The 18942-nt window shown below is 39.5% G+C and overlaps 1 protein-coding gene across 2 annotated transcripts in view; it reads left to right on the top strand.

The window, feature by feature from the left end:
• Positions 1-15531, top strand: part of si:dkey-233k19.3 (dynein axonemal heavy chain 11) — a 38215-nt gene extending 22684 nt beyond the window's left edge. Inside the window, exons 1-28 of one of the 2 annotated variants that reach the window (XM_076889940.1) lie at positions 268-424; positions 1262-1495; positions 1654-1800; positions 1914-2027; positions 2112-2255; positions 2721-2903; positions 3031-3132; positions 3232-3366; positions 4641-4814; positions 4923-5158; positions 5296-5418; positions 8878-9082; positions 9202-9366; positions 9566-9706; positions 9880-10050; positions 10459-10581; positions 10677-10870; positions 10948-11096; positions 11177-11304; positions 11594-11821; positions 11907-12098; positions 13103-13231; positions 13756-13998; positions 14098-14280; positions 14360-14475; positions 14603-14715; positions 14802-14942; positions 15085-15531. In XM_076889940.1, the coding sequence (XP_076746055.1) occupies positions 1292-1495; positions 1654-1800; positions 1914-2027; positions 2112-2255; positions 2721-2903; positions 3031-3132; positions 3232-3366; positions 4641-4814; positions 4923-5158; positions 5296-5418; positions 8878-9082; positions 9202-9366; positions 9566-9706; positions 9880-10050; positions 10459-10581; positions 10677-10870; positions 10948-11096; positions 11177-11304; positions 11594-11821; positions 11907-12098; positions 13103-13231; positions 13756-13998; positions 14098-14280; positions 14360-14475; positions 14603-14715; positions 14802-14942; positions 15085-15332 (4431 nt within the window). In that variant the 5' untranslated portion in view covers positions 268-424; positions 1262-1291 and the 3' untranslated portion in view covers positions 15333-15531. Of the gene's footprint in view, positions 1-267; positions 425-1261; positions 1496-1653; positions 1801-1913; positions 2028-2111; positions 2256-2720; positions 2904-3030; positions 3133-3231; positions 3367-4640; positions 4815-4922; positions 5159-5295; positions 5419-8877; positions 9083-9201; positions 9367-9565; positions 9707-9879; positions 10051-10458; positions 10582-10676; positions 10871-10947; positions 11097-11176; positions 11305-11593; positions 11822-11906; positions 12099-13102; positions 13232-13755; positions 13999-14097; positions 14281-14359; positions 14476-14602; positions 14716-14801; positions 14943-15084 lie in introns of those variants that run through there. The other variant, XM_076889941.1, reaches the window with a different exon arrangement.
• Positions 15532-18942: the final 3411 nt, after the last annotated feature.

Genomic DNA, 18942 nt, shown 5'->3' with positions numbered 1-18942 from the left:
ACCTTGTAATTATTGCTGTGCAGCTGGATTAAGTTTTCCATGGATCCTTCATCATTAGTTCTCTTCTGAGGTTCTGACAAATTGCCGAACACATGCCTGGGGACACTCAGTGAGTGCAGCATATCATTGTTTTCCATCATGGCAGTGGAATGATCACAACCCAGACTCATTTATGTTAATGAGAGAAGAGTGATTAAGCACATAACGACCCTCTAAGGTGGCACAGCTGTCACAACCAGGAAGCGTCATCACATATGTGAACATGTGCCAGACCATTACTTTCCACTCTTGAGTGTTGTGCATGTTCATGTGCAGGCGTGTCTTGTTGTAATAGTAGCTGTAGTGCTTAGAAGTTGTGTGATGATGATGATGACGATGATTAGGGGATGTTGCAGCTGTAGTAGATTCGTGCACAAGGGTGGAGGTAGGACTAAAGTTCTCCTGTAACCAAAATATATGTATGAGAGCTTAAATAGTATAATCAAATCAAATGAAAAGTATATCTTTATAGGTGCAGAGGAGAAGAAACCAAAAACAATGTGAAACTGTACATGTAAAGTAATTTATTAAACCATTGTTAATGATTGTTTATCTTCTTAAAGAGGCAGGACTGCAAGAAATGAAATGATCATTCATTTAAAGTTAGAAATGCACAACCTGCTAATAGTTGTTACACAAGGCCAATCAGAGAGTTTCTGTCGCATCTCAACAGAGCACAGCACGCTTTGTCAAGTGCATTGTGTCAGATCTTAATTAATAATGATTTTTTCCCTGTGGCTCTGTGATCATTAACAATGGCTTTTTGTGAGTTATGGTCAGGTTTGATCCTTGTATTCTCTGATCATTTGTTTTTGCTTTAATTGATCACTAACTGTGTGATTAATGCAGGCTGTGTGTCATTGTGTGCTGTATGATGAATACCAAGTCAGGATGCAGTATTATGGTCACAGTAGATGGTGTTTATAAAGTTGGAGGCCACCAGATATAATGTAAGCAGTGTGCATGTTTTACAAGCTTGCACGTCAGTGGTCTAAACACATTATTTTCACAGAGGTTTCAAAGCATAATCATTTCTGCTAGCTGCACCTAAATTTCAGATTGAGTAAGTCAGGGCCGGCCAAGTAAGATGGCAAAACTTGTAGATGAATTCAAAATTTATGAAGATAATATTTCAGTTCCCATCAGGCCTGGGATGTTAAACTCCACTCGATCCAGCTCACCCTGTTCGCCCCTCTCCCCCCTTGTCTGCTTATTTTTACAGCCTGCCGTCCAGGAATCCATCAGTCTTTTCATGGCCTATGTTCACACTAGTGTCAACCAGGCAAGTGAAAAATACCAGCGCAATGAGAAGAGGTACAATTACACCACCCCCAAGAGCTTTCTCCAGCAAATCACCCTGTACAGAAACCTTCTGGAGAAAAGCCGGGCTCAGCTTCAGCACAAGATGAACCGACTCGACAGCGGCCTTCAGAAACTCCAAACCACTGCTGCTCAGGTAAATCTTTAATCTGCACTGTAGGCGACTGATTTCTGGGCAAGAGATGTTAGGCTAAGGTAAACAACAAACAGTACTTCCTTTTTTATGCTTTTCCATGACATTAAGTATTTCACATATTGAAGTATTGTGAGTATGTTTCTTTCTTATATATACAGGTTGAAGATCTAAAAGCTAAACTTGCATCCCAAGATGCTGAACTGACCCTTAAAAATGAGAACATCGAAGCTCTGATTGCTAAGATTGGACAGCAAACTGAGAGGGTGAGCAGCAAGAGAGAGGCTGCAGATGTTGAGGCACAAAAGGTGACTAGTCCTGTCACATATTGTATAACACACATTCTTTGGCATTGCACTCTACAGACCACATTGTTAAATAGATGTGTGGAATCCAATTTGTTATGGTTGCTTTTGTGCAGGTTGCTGTGATCCAGGCAGAAATTGCTGTCAAACAGAAGGAGTGTGAAAATGACCTATCCAAGGCAGAGCCGTTACTGGCAGCCGCCACAGCAGCACTGAACACCCTCAACAAGGTACTAGATTTTATCAGACTAGACAGAATTACGTAAAAATTTGCAGTCTTTCTCAATATATAATGTTATATAATATTCTTTCAGGTGAATCTTACTGAGCTGAAGGCCTTTCCAAACCCCCCGGCAGCAGTAATCAATGTAGCAGCAGCTGTGATGGTCCTGCTGGCCCCTCGTGGTCGAGTGCCTAAGGATCGGAGCTGGAAGGCAGCACGGGCCTTCATGGGCAAGGTTAAGCCATCATCATGTCAATTGCATCTGCCTGATTAATGTCAATCTAATTTGTGAGTGGGCCTTGACCCTGGCCCTGCCCAACTCCAGTGCTCACATTACAGCTGGATGGCTCTATGAATTTGCTCACTCACTGTTGGAGCAAGTGTGCAAACCTCCCTCCTCTGCTTCTTGCTTCTGTTAATGCAAGTGTGACTGGAAAACGTTTGGTTTTAATTGCATTTGATTAATTATTTTAGATGCCAGCTTCGGGTATCACTTTTTAAAATTTTTCACCACAGGACTTAATCCTAAGAATTGTTGATGAGAGGAATCAAATATAACCCTCATTTTGTGGGACTTTCTCTTTTGTAAGCAAAGAATTAAAGTGTTTGAAGTGGTTATGATTCGCAACATGCTCTATTTGTGTTCCATTTTCAGCCTTCATCAAATGCTGTCTCATTTGTTTTGGTTTTTGTGTGTCAGGTGGATGATTTCCTGCAGGCCTTGATGTCGTATGATAAGGAGCACATCCCTGAGTCATGCCTGACTGTGGTGAAACAAGAATATCTGAGAAACCCAGACTTTCACCCTGATCTAGTTTGGACCAAATCTACAGCTGCAGCTGGTCTTTGTGCCTGGACCATTAATATTGTGAGATATTACGAGGTCAGCCATTGCATTCAAATAAACTCTAAGGCAGTTTCTTATGTTTCCTATGAGAAATCTTATTCTTCATTTTAAAGTTGTTTTTTTTTTTCACACATGCTGTATTTATTTTTTATTTATTTTGCAGATCTATTGTGAGGTGATTCCAAAAAGGCATGCCTTGTCACAAGCTAATGCAGAGCTAGAAACAGCAACAGCCAAACTGTTGGCACTTCAAAAGAAGTTGGCAGTGAGTACAATGTTATTCTTACCTAAGTCACTCAGTCTAAATACTGCATTTTCTTTATCGTTTTTAATTTGCATGGCTTCCTTCCTTTTGTTTCTATAGGATCTTGATGCCAGCCTCCAGAACATAACAGCTCAGTATGAAATGGCTACAGCTGAGAAAATCAGTTGTCAGGAGGAGGTGATGCGTACCACCCAGACCATAGAGCTGGCCAACCGACTAGTCAAGGGCTTAATGGTAAACAAGGGGAGATAGAGGAGTTTGGTCGTGTCATTGGGGCTGACCTGGCATACAGTTAACTGTCAATTTGCTGGAGATATGCATGGAGAGGTGCTGGTAATAGAATTGCATCAGTAATCTGGACTGGAAGTTGTTATGTCCTGGCAGGATGGCCTGACAGTTGTGTGAGCAGATCAGGCAAAGGGAGATTTTACAGCCCAGCCCAGCAGCATACCGGGGACTTGTGAGACAGGTAGAGAGGGCTGGACCACTGAAAACGCATGGCTGAACTGGGCAACTGGCTGGCTGAGCAGTTTCCAAATTGAGGAGTGAAGAGAAATGGCAAGAGGTCTACACTAACACTACCCTGTGTCTGTGTGGTAGATGTGTGAGCACTTCTGAGCTTGTCCAAAGAGTAAAAAAATTATTTCTTCAGAAGTTTTTTTTTTTTTTAAATTATTTGAAAAAGTGCAGATGGGAAATTATGGAATGTGGAGAATATAAATGTCGATAGCTGCATATTTATGTAGCTGGTTTAATATAACATTCAACTTTGCTGCATTCCTTTGCATGTCTTTTTTAGTCAGCCAAATCTTTATCTTTATGGATGCTAATATGAAATAAAATATGGTCATTTCAGTGGCCATTTTGCAAGTTCGACTTCCTTATTCCAGAAAATAAATGCGCTTTGCATGGAACGGTTTGGCTTTTAAGCATATCAAGATAAATGTTTTGTCTTTATGGCATTGACCTGGAAGCAATAGTGTACAGACTAATAAATCAGGCCGTCTATATTTAATCATTAACTTACCTCAAAGCCTCAACAGCTGTTGGAAATTAACAATGTCTCACCCCAGACTGAGTGATATTACAGGCAATCCATAATACATTAGAGTAAAATTATAGTGATTTTTAACTGTCTGAGAATTTATTATGTGACATATTCTAGATCCACAGCCCCTTGTAAGAAAATGCCATGTGTGATTTATTGTTGTAGGCTGTCACAGTCACAGTATTGAAGGTTTAAATGAATGCTAAATTGATGCCGAGTGAATCTACAGCCAAACACCCAGAGTTATTGTAAGGGAATTGCAGTTGTATGCTTTACTGCTTACATCTTCTTAGTTTGCATGATAAATGTGAGCAGTGGGAAGCTGCCTAGGATGCACATAATTCAGAAGCACAGATTGTTTACTTCTTGATGTAAATGGTCATGAGATGGACTGCTCTCTTTGGTATTTTGTGTGTATTTTTTAAAGATGATATTGAAGCTTGCTGTTTGTGTCTTATAGTCAGAGAAGGAGCGCTGGTCCCTGAAAATTGTCCAGTTTGAAAAGCAAAAGAAAACCCTGTGTGGTGATGTGCTCCTCACGTCAGCATTTGTCTCCTACATGGGTTACTTTACCAGCCAGTATCGTGTGGAGCTTTTTAACAACAAGTGGATTCCTTTCCTTAGATCTCTGAATGTAAGCAACATACTTTCACTACCATCCTTCTTTCTCTGAGTCTGAACTGGAGTGCACAGCCACCAGTGCTTGAACCAAAATGACATCATTCCTGTGTTTCTGTTCCAGGTCTCTGTACCCCTGACAGACGGCCTGGATCCAGTCCTCATGCTTACAGATGATGCCACCGTGGCTGCTTGGCATAACCAGGGTCTGCCAAATGATAGGATGTCTATTGAGAACGCGGCCATCCTGACCACCAGTGAGCGTTGGCCACTCATCATCGACCCACAGCAGCAGGGCATCAAGTGGATCAGAAATCAGCTAGCGTCAGAGCTGAGGGTGGTGCAGCTTGGACAGAAAGGGTGAGAAGCGGTAAATTATTGTCAGTTTTGCTGTCACAGTGTGATTGTATTACTCGTGTCAGTGAGTGCTCATGAAACTTAAAAATTTGCAGCTCCAGTCATGTTTCTTTTTCTTGTTTTTTTTTCTTTCTATACAGTTGTTTAGATGTGATTGAACAAGCTCTTGTCTTTGGGGAAACTGTCGTGATAGAGAACCTGCCAGAAAAGGTAGACCCGGTTCTGGAGCCTCTACTAGGCAGGAAAACTATTAAACAAGGAAGGTTGGTACTAAAACATGAACAGTACACGTTTAAGCATTTTTTAGCTTGCAAAGATCATTAAAAAAACCCACTACTGCTCTGTTACGTAGCATTGGTGCTGTTGCACGCCAAATAATGCTTTAAATCAATATGCGGTTTTTGCATCACCGTTCCTTCATAAGTCGATATACCCACAACTTGTCCCAATGCATCTGTCGTGTGAGACAATAGAAGCACATTTGCCAGATGGTTGAATCTCACTGAGCTTTGAAGCACCAGTAAGACATGTCTGAATGCATTATTATTGCCTGCTCTTTAGATTCTAAATTAATTTTGCGGCACATCGCCTGAATCCCTGAGGCCAACGTATTGATTGGCCCCTCAAGACTGGTGATGGATGTATATTTGTGTGTTCATATTCTTTAGGTGCAATGAATATTGAACAGCTTAGCCTAAGCGTAAAGGCTGAATTCGGCACAGTCATGGTTATGTAAAAAGACTCCTGTCTCCTACAGAAAAATGGCATCTAACATAATAAATTCATAAGTCGTCTATCACCATGAAAGACTCAAGTCAGCTTCAGTAACCTAACTAAACACTGTAACTGTAGGTGGTTTGCTCGTATTTGTCTCCATACTGTACCTTTAGAGCAATTGTGGACTAATTTATACATTTACACTACATTTGGATTTCTTTTAACCAGAGTGGGGTCATATTTGTGAATTATATCATTAAGTTTGTCAAATAGTGCTGCTATTTAAATTTATTTACTGAAAATGAAAAATTAATATCATATAAAGAAAATGTATATCATAGTGTCCTAAACAATACAGTGTCTTTATAGTCATGGTTAGAGTTACTTTCAAGTACTATAACAACTCTCACACACAAACAGGACTCACATCCAACAATAAATCCACTAAGTTAGACCCTTGATTCCAGCCCAACTAGTGGTGGCAGATGGCTGCCCCTCCGTGAACCTGGTTCTGAATCTGATTCAGAATCAGAATACTTTATTAATCCCTAAGGAAATTATGTGGGTTCTGCAGGAGGTGTCTTCCTGTTAAAGGTGTTTTTCTTTTCCACTGTTGCCAAAGTGCTAGCTCATAAGGGTTTTTCTGATTGTTGCAATTTTCTCTGTTTGTATTCTTGTAGGGTCACTGCCTACATTACAATATAAAGCATCTTGAGGCAACTGATGTTGTGATTTGGAGCTATATAAATAAAACTGAATTGAATATAATAAGTATAATAGGTATTGCTTTATTGTATGTGTGAAGCACTGGAGACAAGTGAACTGTTTAGTTCTTAAATTAATTACTGATTTGTCTGGTCTTGCTGCATTCTAGCAGTCTTGGCTTAGTCAAGCTTTTCCTTGATGAACAGATGTGCCTTATTGGCTGTAGTGTGAATCTGTTTTAAGCATACAAAGCAAGAAATGCATATTTCACTGAAATTTGTTAATTTTTGTGGGGTTTTTTTTTTTTTTGTTTGTTTGTTTTTGTTTGTTTTTTGTTAAACATTTGGATGTTTATATCTTTGGCTTGGTGTTGTAATAGTCCTTAGTTCGAAAGTGATGGATCTAGCTTCCAGGTCTGAAAAGTGAGCTAGTGTTGGAGTTTTTTCTAATGGCCAGCAGCAAGTGAACTTCTGGTTGGAAAAGAAGAAAATATCCACTTGTATAAAATTACCCTCTGGTTCCTTTGGTCTGTAACCTCAGTAAACACCTTCCTGATGAATTTACGAGCTGAATGTGACACAACATCAAGTAAATTTGGTAAATTATGGTCCCCATTAGAGTCAAAGAGGAGGATAAAGCAGGATATTATAATAGGTCGCTACAATATGTGTGTGCACTATGTTCAGTTTCTCATTTAGTTCCACCTCTCCTCTCCGTCTTGTGTAGTTTCAGAAAATCAATATGCAGAGAGCAAAAATGTCAAGTCCAAGGCTTTACAATCGGAGTTTACTAACTTGTGTGTGTCATCAAAGTGGTTACATCCATTTTTAAATATAGAATTTCTTTACTCAGTAATGATGTTTTACATAAAACATTATAACTATATAATTTCTGGCATAAACATAATAATATACACAACCTCATAATAAATAAAATCATTATAAAATTAGTACTTACTAATATTAGCAACTATTATTAGTAATCACCAGAGTTTAATTAATTAACAATTTAATGTTTGTAAGCAATGGCTATTCTAAAAAGCCACCAATTAAGCTAATATCAATTTGAAGCAGTCAAATCTTTTTGCAAAATCATCGCCCCTGGGAATTCTTTTGGCGGTGATACTCGTGCATTTGTAGTTCACTAATAATTAAGCTTTGTTACGACGATATGGTGACTTTTTATGGTGATTATTATTATTATTATTATTATTATTATTATCATTATTATTATTAAAAAAAGGACAACTCTCTCTGATTTCAAACTCGGTTTTTCAAACACGACCACTATTCTGGTGAAAATTTCCAAACCACTGGTGTCACTAAAGTAGCTGCTCTGCAAATACCTCAGTTACCAAAGAAAAATACAGTAAATTCCATAAACTGGACAAGCAACAGCAGAATAAATAGAAAATACGACATATTGACGTCCTGCTTTGATCTCCTACTCAGAAATGTTTACATCTTTCTTGCTCTGATATTTGTAAGACCATGAATATTGAATATTCGGGCGAATGTTCATCGAGCGTCTTTTGAAGCCCTGTCTGTCCAGGCGTAACAATTCATCATAGTAAATCTGATTATAAGTTTATCCCTTGTAGATGACCCACACGCTTGTTTCTGTCGATGATTAATACAACCTGCTGGGGCGGCCATGATGGATCTCGTAGGTCTCCACAGCTGAAGTTCATTAATAATTGGAATGTTGTAGAGTGTGAAGTAATGAATACTAATTATTCCTTTCATGGCTGACGGAAGACTACAAGCCAATCCATCAGCAAGGACTTTAATTTGGTGGAGTAATGGTTCTATCAATAGTACATTAATTCTGGCTTGTGAAGATATAGAGTTGAACCAGACCCAGGCCATGAGGAACCTGTGCCATAAAAATTGGGGCCTTGCCTGACATCCAAGGGGTAATTAGAGATAAATGAAAAGCCACCAGGTTCGTCAAGCCACTGCTAATTTAATTGAAATGCAGGAACAGATAAATATTGGCTGGTGCCATGATAATCTTTCATATTTACTCAAGAATATTTGTCTATAGGGTAAGTGACATTTGGAGCCAAACTAAAGTTGTAGGGCAAAAACAGAAGTGCAGTTCAGACCATCTTCATCATAATCATGGCTTGCTTTTTTTAAGTACACTTCCTGCCAGGTAACAAGTCTAACAAGGGGGTACGATACCAGGCTGTCTTCTTTTTATCACTTACTTCTATAATCTAAATAACCAACATGCTGTTGAGGCCTCATTGTCCTTCAGATTAAATAAATAAAAATATTTGTGGTCCTATTATCCAGGTACATTCTAATTGGAGGCAAGGAGTGCACTTACAACAGTAATTTTAAACTCATTCTTCACACCAAGTTGGCCAATCCACATTTCCCTCCTGAGCTCCAGGCCCAGACCACCCTGATCAACTTCACCGTGACTCCTAAGGGCCTGGAGGAGCAGCTGCTGGGACAGGTAGTCTCTCGGGAGAGACCTGATTTGGAGGAACTAAAGGTAATCCACAGATGAAAGTTACATTCTTTTTCGAGTAAAGCATTTTGTCTACATGATAATCCTTAATACCTGATAGGAAAAATGTGCAGTTTTGAACTGTTCTGAGTACATTTTCCAAGACGAAGCTGACCACGCAGCAGAACCACTTCAAGATTGAGCTGAGAAGGTTTGAAGATGACCTGCTGAATCGCCTCTCTGCAGCCCATGGTAATTTTCTAGGGGATATTTTTCTGGTGGAGCAACTTGAGAATACCAAGACTACAGCCGCTCACATTCAATGCAAGGTAAGGCTATTTTTCTTTTTGTTGTTTTTTTTGTCACTCGGTTGTTTTTTTTTTTTTTTTTTTGAATGTCATAAACAGCAAGCACCTCATTTTATTGCATTAGCTGCAAATGATGTGTAGTTAGGAATAAGTGTAATGAGAGGGTTTTGGAGCATGACTGAGAGCCTAATAGCTCATTTTGTGCAATTGGAACTCACAGGTGGCGGAGGCCAGAGAGAACGAGAGAAAGATCAACGAGGCTCGAGAACTATACCGCCCAGCAGCTGAGAGAGCATCGCTCCTCTTCTTTATCATCGACAACCTCAGCAAGATTAACCTGATGTACCAGTTTTCTCTCAAGGTGAAACCTTTACCCCTGAAGTGCTCTTAGAGGACAGATATCGCTTTGTGGTTTTTGCAATTATTATTTATCTTTATGTAAAAATGAGCTTAAACATGTCCCTCTATACCAGATGTCAGTCCAAAAAAACTTGTTTGCATACACATGATGTCCTCGTTTTTGTTGCATTCCAGACCTTTAACTCGGTGTTTAATAAAGCAATGGAGCGTGCCGAATGGGATGAGGATGTGAGGACCAGAGTCTGCTCCCTCAGTGAGGCCATCACCTATTCTGTATTCCTGTACACCAGCCAGGGCCTGTTTGAGAGAGACAAGTTAACCTTCTTGTCACACACTGCCTTCCAGGTGAGGGACTCAGGACCGCCTCAGAGGTGGGGCCTCCTGTCATCCTCATCAATCAAAGTACTTTTCTTCCCCCACATTAACTTCAATTAAAAGCAGTCAGGAATACCATACGCTGCTATTGATTACCTCTCACACCTTGCACCGTGGCTGCTGCTCACACAGTTGGTTCTGACAAGGGGGCTGGTTCTGATGGCATAATGCAATTATCTGTCATTGCACCAACTGTTTTCATCTTGGAAACTGTGGCACTCTGAAGGCTGTCCTTCATGTGGCTATTTCACATTCAGAGGCCTGTAAAAGTTTACCCAGCACCATTTCCTGAGTTTTCCCATTTTTATTTCAGTAGCCGTGGAAATTCTATCAATAACAGAGAGCTCATAATAAACTGCTTTTGGTACTTCTCCTCAGATTCAGCTCAAGGAGAAACTGATTGATATGCAGGAATTAGACTTCTTGCTGCGCTATCCCGTGGAGGCAAGCAAAGTTAGTCCAGTGCCGTTCCTCTCTATGTCTGCCTGGGGGGCCATTAAGGTACAGTAAATATTAAGATGACACATTCGACAAATGAAAAGTTCATATTTTCACTCTTTTTAAGTGAAGTATCAATGTGTGTTTCTTTGTTGCAGACAATTTCTACAATTGAGGGCTTCAGTGGACTTGACAGAGACATAGAGAGCTCACCGAATCGCTGGAGGAAGATAGTTGAGTCCAGCTGTCCTGAAAATGAAAGGCTTCCTCAAGACTGGAAGAATACGAATTCCCTCCAGAGGCTGATTATCCTGAGAGCTCTTCGCCCTGATCGGATGACCTACACACTAAGGTGAGTAAACTCACTAAAGCACATTTGTGTTTCTAGTTATTGTACACAACTGAGCTTTTGATGATGTCTCCTGGCAGGAAATTTGTAGAGGAAAGCATGGGAGCTAAGTATGTGGACAGTGCCAGGCTGGAATTTGAGAGGCTGTTTGAAGACAGCGGTCCCTCAACACCTGTGTTCTTCATCCTCTCACCTGGAGTGGATCCACTCAGAGATGTAGAGAAACTTGGTATGATGTATATTCTTTGTTAGTTACAAATCCTGTATTGTTATTTATGCTCAGATTTTCAAAATTGTCTTTGTGTGCAGGTTTAAAACTGGGATTTTCCATTGACCAGGGAACTTTGCACAATGTGTCCCTGGGACAGGGACAAGAGATAATGGCTGAGAGGGTTCTCAAAAATGCCTCTAAACATGGACACTGGGTCATTTTGCAGGTAGGGAATCCTATTATTCAATGACTGCAGCAGTTCCAGTTGGCTTATAAAGCACCTAATGATATTATCTAACCCCCGGAGCAGGGGAAATAAATTTGGTTCAATAAAAACCATAATTGCCTAGATCAGCTCACTAAATGGCTCCTTTAAGGCAAAGTCTGTAGCCAAGTAAATCAGTGGTTTCAGATCAGAACACAGAGAGACAGTTTTCATGGCATTTACTATGAAATAAAATTTACGCACAAATTCTATCAACCTGTTACATATTCTACTTTATTTTGATGCTCAGAATGTACACCTGGTGGCTCAGTGGCTGCCCTCTTTGGATGCTCTTCTGGAGACAACAGCCGTGGACAGTAACCCCAGCTATCGGGTTTTCATCACCGGAGAACCCGCGCCATGTCCTGAGCAGCATGTAATCCCCAGAGGCATATTGGAAAATGCCATCAAAATCACCAACGAGCCACCCACTGGAATGAATGCCAGCTTGCACGCAGCCCTCGGCAACTTCAGCCAGGTAAAATGGAAAATATGCTTTATTTCTAATATGCTTCGACTGTAGTAGTCACTGAAATCTTCACTTGTTTTCTTTCTCCTTTCAGGACACTCTGGATATGTGCTCCAGAGAACAAGAGTTCAACTCGATGCTCTTCTCCCTCTGCTTTTTTCATTCCTGTGTAACGGAGCGCCGTAAATTTGGCCCACAAGGGTGGAATAACAACTACCCCTTCAGCACGGGGGACCTAACAATCTCAGCTAATGTCTTGTACAACTACTTAGAGACCAACACAAAAGTATGTTTAGCACTATTTTCTACAGCTAAACTGACATTTTAAGTTTTATTTATTTTAATTTAGCATTTCGATTACTGTAATACAACTTTTAATTTGTTTTTGCAGCTACCTTCTTTGCCGGCTAAATTTATAATGATAATGGTACTTAGCATTGGCATTTCTAACAGACAGTAATGTTGAATTACTGCAGTGTCTCCAATTACTTATTGAAATCTTTTGTCCCACTGTTATTTGTGAAAAATGTTCATTCCCATCTTTTTTTATTCCACATTTCTTCTCTTATAACTATGAACACGCAACCTGTAATTTAGCTTTATTTCACATAGACAAAAAATCCATTCTTAAGGTGCTGCTCCCCTCACAACTGCTAATGCATTGCTCTTAGGACTCCTATTACTCTGGTCATAACCAATTATGTCTCCCAGGTATTCTGCCCTCCAAAAACGAATGTCCTTCATTATGTTAACCAAACAGTAACCTGTATGTGCGTATACAGAGAATTCATTAGGAGGGCAATGAAGCGTTATCCTAAATGTAATTACATGCAGCCAATGTGACAGTTCACAACGCTACATAAGTGATCACTGCAATTAGAGCTGATGAAGGAAGCAATTTGCAAAACAATACAGGTACAAATGATTGTGAACCTACAGCTTTTGTAATTTGTTATGAATCACAGCTTCTTTTCTTCCTCCTTCACCCTCACGGATCACAATCTCCCGCTGTGGAAAAGACTCTTCTGTCGCACTTCAGATCAGTGTGTATAAGAAACATAATTTTGCTATATTTCCCTACTGTTGTCATTATGAAAAGTAGCCTATCTCGGAGGTTGTTTGCTTGAAGTTTGAAAACAAAAAAAACTTCTTTTTTTTTTATCAGGAAAATAGAAACATGTCTCTATAAGAGAACTAAAATGAACCCTGGGAATAATTTTAATAAACCTACCACAATGCATTCGTGTCTTATATTTGCAATATGATTTTAGTCAATAACATCTATTGCAGTTCATGCAGGTGCCTTGGGAGGACTTGTGTTATCTGTTTGGAGAGATCATGTATGGAGGACACATTACTGATGTCTGGGATAGAAGACTGTGTAAAACTTACCTGCAGGAATTTATGCATCCTAAAATGGTAAGGCAGAGGTGATGTAGCCTAATTTGTTCACATCTTCTTTATTTTTTTTTATTTTTTTATAAACAAAAGTGTCACTTTTGAAATGTATTTCACTTCATTTAATAACATCTGCTCATTATTTAGGTACAAACTTTTATCTGGAGTTGTGTTCAATTTTATGATGACAGGCTAATCCATAGCTGTGTAGCTGTTTTGAGTTGTTGTCAAGGTAAAGGGTGCCCCCTGGGGGTGAAATACTAAACTGCAGTTTTGCATGTAATACCAGTCTAGGTTTTCTGTTTCTTTAGACATTGTGCTTTTTTGACAGATACTATTAAGGGTTTATTTCATATATTTTTTCTTTTGAAGATTTCTCTTCCAGTACTTTTTCCTGAATCTGCATTTTGAAGAATGTTTTGTTGTGCCTGCAAGAAAAGACTTGCACTTGTATATTGTCCATGATATTAAAATATAAAATACATGCTTAGCTTTTTTTAATTTTAATTTTTTTGGTCTTTGTGTTATGAATTTTCAATTCCTAGTTTGAAATGGATCTCTCTCTGTGTCCGGGGTTCCTGTCTCCTCCGTTCTTGGACTACACTGGTTACCACCACTATATTGACGAACATCTCCCCTCCGAGAATCCCACTTTGTATGGTCTCCATCCAAATGCTGAGCTTGAGTGCCTCACTGTCACCTCAGACAACCTCTTAAAGGCTCTGTTGGAACTGCAGCCACAGAACTCTTCCAGAGGAGAGGGAGCAGCTCAGAGCACAGAGGAGAAGGTCTGCATGCAGAAAGAATCATTATGGGGGAGGGAAAAAAAACTGCTGAGGGTGCAGGGACCTGTCTATATCACTATCCCAGTTTATTGTATTTCTTAGGTCACGTCAATAATTGAAGACATCCTTGACAAGCTTCCTGAGGAGTATAACATGGCAGAGATTATGGCAAAGACAACAGAGCGAAACCCGTACACCTTAGTTTGCTTTCAGGAGTGTGAGCGCATGAATCTTCTGTTAGTTGAGATAAAGAAGTCCCTTCATGAGCTGGATCTTGGTCTGAAGGTACCATAAACACAGTGACTGCCAGCAAGGTGCTTTACTGTTATTATTGTAGCATTAAAAAGCATTTCTCTGTCCACAGGGCGAACTCACTTTCTCCTCCAGGATGGAGAATCTGCAGTCTGCACTGTTCATGGAGCAGGTCCCAGACTCCTGGGCCAGACTGGCTTATTCCTCCACTAAAACACTGGCACAGTGGTAACTTATGAGTCAACCTATTATATGCTAATTTTTCTTACTTCTTAAATAATCCCTTATAGGCACACTCTAAAAGCTTCTATTAATGATCTTCCTAGTTTTTTATTAACAATTATTTATTCTTTAGGTTGAATGATCTAATGTGTAGCTGCCATGAGCTCGACAGCTGGACTCAAGATTTTGTCCTACCTGCAGTTGTTTGGCTTTCGGGGCTCTTTAACCCTCAGTCCTTTCTTACCGGTGAGGACTAAACGAAGACAACGATTAATATTGCCATATGTGCACCGGTAGAACCAGAAATATTAACATAGAGTCATATTTTACAGCTGTGCTGCAGAGTATTGCTCGCAAAAACAAGTGGCCCCTGGACAAGATGACCCTGAGCGTGGATGTAACAAAGAAAATGAAGGACGACTTTGGGCATCCTCCACGGGAAGGAGCCTACATCCACGGACTCTTCATGGAAGGTCGGAATAATTAACCCAGCAGTAGATCCTGCTATACTCAAATTATATAGATTTTTCACAGTATTTTGCTTCCTGTGTCTTGGTAAAATTATTGTCTTGTAAGTATAATTGGTCAAACCCACAGTGCAACATGTGTCTTTAGGAGCACGTTGGGACACTCAGGCTGGAGTCATCTCTGAGGCGGTTTTGAGAGAACTGACGCCGGCCATGCCTGTGCTGTATGTTAGAGCTGTGCCCACAGAGGAGCGGGACATCAGTAACACTTTTGAGTGTCCAGTGTACCGCACCAAGCAGCGTGGACACACTTATGTGTGGACCCTCCGCCTCCGAACCAAACAGCCAGCTACCAAGTGGATTGTAGCTGGAGTGGCTTTGTTGCTGTCTGTGTGAAATTCAGTATTCAAGTATTACTGCAGTGTAAGAGCAGTATGTTTTTAAACAGTATTGGATTATGTGTCATTATAGTTTTACCATGTTTAGTTACTTTAACACATTTCTAATCTTGTATTTGTGTTGTCAGTATTTGAGTGTGTATATCCTGCATGTTGTAGATAAAGTAAACAAGTAAAAGCAGATAGCCGATGTTAAACCTGTTGTGTTCATGTCCTACACTGTTGAACATCTCCCTTGAGCCTGGGTGTGATTTGTTGGGAGCTTATGTCTCCATTTTAGACCATGTAATTCTGGATGGGGAGCATATTTTATTGGAAGGTCAAGATTAAAAAAGCTCTCTGGCTGCCCTCTACTAACTGAATGATACACAATGCTGTCTGGAGGGGATCCTGGACAGAATTCCCAGGAGATGATGTGCATGGTTGCTATTGACTTTTAAATGAGGTGCATTTGACATTGACCTTTTCTACGGCAGAGGCAGAATACTAACAGACTAGTGTAATTCATTCAGCCAAACTCGTTGGAAAAACCCATTGAAAGACACTGATAGCTTTGTATGAGAAAGCAACACATTAGATTACCCATCCTTTATCTGCCTCCACTCTCTGTTAACATCTGATGAACCTACTATGCGACAAACAAAGCTAAAGAAAGTCATTTTAAGTAGAAGGTTATTGTTTTAAATGGATTTAATCAGGATTAATTGCAAACCGAGAGGACGTTCAGACTAAAGTTTGTAGTTATGGATACATGTCTGGGGTGTTACTATTTATCTGCAGTGATTCACATGATTTAAAGTCTAATGTATGTCAGGGATATGAGGTAGAGTCAAGGTTAAGGCCATGTACTACACTGAGAAAAAACAGATGTGTTAAAGGAGATTTAAAAAAATAAGACAGGTGCCATATTATCTGCTAAAAATAAAATAACATTATGACGCTTAATTTACTGCAACTAAATCGCGGTGTTGTTTCTTTCTGAAGGGGTGGGGGGCGTCAAACTCTTATCTACTCAAATAAGATTTTCTTCAACACTAATAACGGCTGTGCTGCTCCTAATTTCTCCCTGCAGCCAAAGTGGCTGTAGACAGACAAATGGAGGCTGGAGGATTGATTCTGTGTATTGTATTGCACGAGGGGGGGAAATGAAGAACCGTTCTTCCTGTAGTTTCTCTTCATCTGCCTTCTCTTCCTCCCATTAGCACAGCACAGCAACTAGCCAGTCATTTGGCGACAGGGAAATGATACAGTGCTCGTAATGTTTGGGAGGAAATGGCAGGGTACGGGGCCGGGCTCAGCAGGGGTCGTGCCTCAGATAAGGCATGTTAAAGGCCAAGCAGGACACCTGGTTAAAGTCAGAAAGGGCATCTGGGTCACCACTCTGCCTTACAGCACCAAAAGAAGACATTGTGTTTGGTTTTTGTTTTTTTTTGTCTTGAAAAACTCTAAAGGAAAATATGAAATCAAGTCTAGTTTCCTCGCAGTATTATGAACAGCTTTAAAAATGTTATAGTTTATGATGTCAAATGATGTCGCTGCTCTGTGGAGCCTTAAAATAAAAAGCTGCCTATGACCAAATATTTACTTTGACAAATTGTCACTATCTTTTTGTTATATTCATTTTTACATAATGGCATGGGGTTGCAAAGCTGAGATAAAAATGTTATAATTTGTACTGTTTAGTCTGCTACAGAGCAGAAAATTACAAAAGCTTAAAGCCACATTTTAAGCTTTGAATGGTTCAACGTTTGCCTCCAGGACTTACACGTCACTTTCTTGTCCCTTATGAAACAATCCCATACTTTGTTGTCACATTAGGTAATAAACACATAAAAATAAGAAATTTTAAGACCAATCTTTTCCTTTTTGTCCTTTTTCTATATTACGTGCATGTTTTCACTGACTCTCGACGTATGATTCAGCTCTGATCCTTAATTCTTTGTTAAAAACCATTGGTTGTGAGAACTTCGGGAAAAGTTTACTACAAGCACCTTTTCATAATGTGTTAAAGGTAATAAGAACATAGTATAGTGACTTATATGTACTCTATGAAATCTGAAATCCTCAATTTTGTATGTTTGACAAAGTGCTTGAACATGTCAAGTGTAATAACGTTTCACTTCAAGCTGATATCATGCCAAAGTCTGTAACAGTTCGTCCTGCTGTAAGTTTTGTCTTTGGTTAATCACAGCATTGTGGGCCAAAGTATGGCATTAAGGTACTTAAGCAGACTTTTCAGGTATCTGCACCTGACCGGACCATTTATTTTACTGACAACTTTTTACTTTTAGCACAAGCACCTCTACTTTTTACTCCTGAAAAATTCAAAGACTTGTTACTTTACCTTTAATGCATTTGAGGGAGTTATTGATTATTTCGCATCACAGCGCACCTTTCCAACATTAAACCACTTTCAACCCAAATGGAGCGAACAGTAACACTTAAATGACAATCTTATTGGTCTTATGATCCATCATTGGCAGAGGTGCTTCCTGCCACCAGCCAACTGCTTGGGGCCTTCAGCCAGTGAGGGGGAGAGACGCCTGAAAAATGTAACTTCCACTTGCGTTAAATTATTTGTTGACGTTGAGATTTAATATTAAGGTAACACTTTATAATACAATCCACAACTAGTTAAATAGAACATCTGTGTGCTGTATTTGGAATTACAATGTAAATGTATTCGCCTACAAATATTTAAAGGTAGGTACACTAGAATAAAAGAAAAATTAAGTTAGACTTGGCTCCATTATTATAAAATCACATAGGCAATTCTTATAGTATTTTTTTTCTTGTAAGTTGATAAGGGAGAACAGTCCTTATCAAAATTATATTGGTAAAATAAAAAGGACAGTTGAATAACAGAACATTCAATATGTCATTAACATCATGTATACCAAACAAAGAAGTGGCTCCATTATTCCATCCTATAAGGTTACGAAATGGCCCATCACTGTTACACTCTTATTCTAGTGTGCCTGCCTCTAAGTATTTGTAGGTAAATACAATTACTTTGTAATTTCAAATAAAATACATTTAATTACAGGGTAATTACACCTTTTTGTCGAAGACTGTATTATATAAAGTTATTAATTAACTTGGCTAGCAGAACTAGTGTCAGCTGTGACATGACTCAGTTGAAGTTCCAGGTTTTTAATTTGCTGGTGTCAGATTATTAATAAGGGTGATGAACACTTGTTGGAGAGACCCAGTTTTGCCCCGGCAGACCCTTGATCTTGATCTGCACTTACTGCATGCATTTACTGTAGAAAGAGGCAAAAAAACATAAGCAGGAAATCCAAGTGCAAAGCAAACATTTGTGTCAGAGGGAAATGGAGTCAGTGACCCTATGAGAGAAAACAAAGACACTGATCAGTTACTGTAGCTTAGCGCAAAAATTTCCTTCAGAATGCTACTTTTCACTTTCATGTTTCATGTACATTTCAGAGCACGTACATATTCACTTTTGTAATCAGTACTTTAACTTCCAGGGTCTTTGTTAACACTGTAGTTCTAAGTGAAGTAATGTTTGCATGCTGGTGTTAGAAAACAGACTTTACCTGTTATGAATTATCACCAAATATTAGTCTAAAAATAATGAGCTCACG

This window comes from Maylandia zebra, linkage group LG11, assembly GCF_041146795.1.
Source record: "Maylandia zebra isolate NMK-2024a linkage group LG11, Mzebra_GT3a, whole genome shotgun sequence".
Taxonomy (NCBI): Eukaryota; Metazoa; Chordata; class Actinopteri; order Cichliformes; family Cichlidae; genus Maylandia; species Maylandia zebra.
Note: the sequence above shows the minus strand (reverse complement) of the source record. Positions and strands in the feature narration are given on the sequence as shown.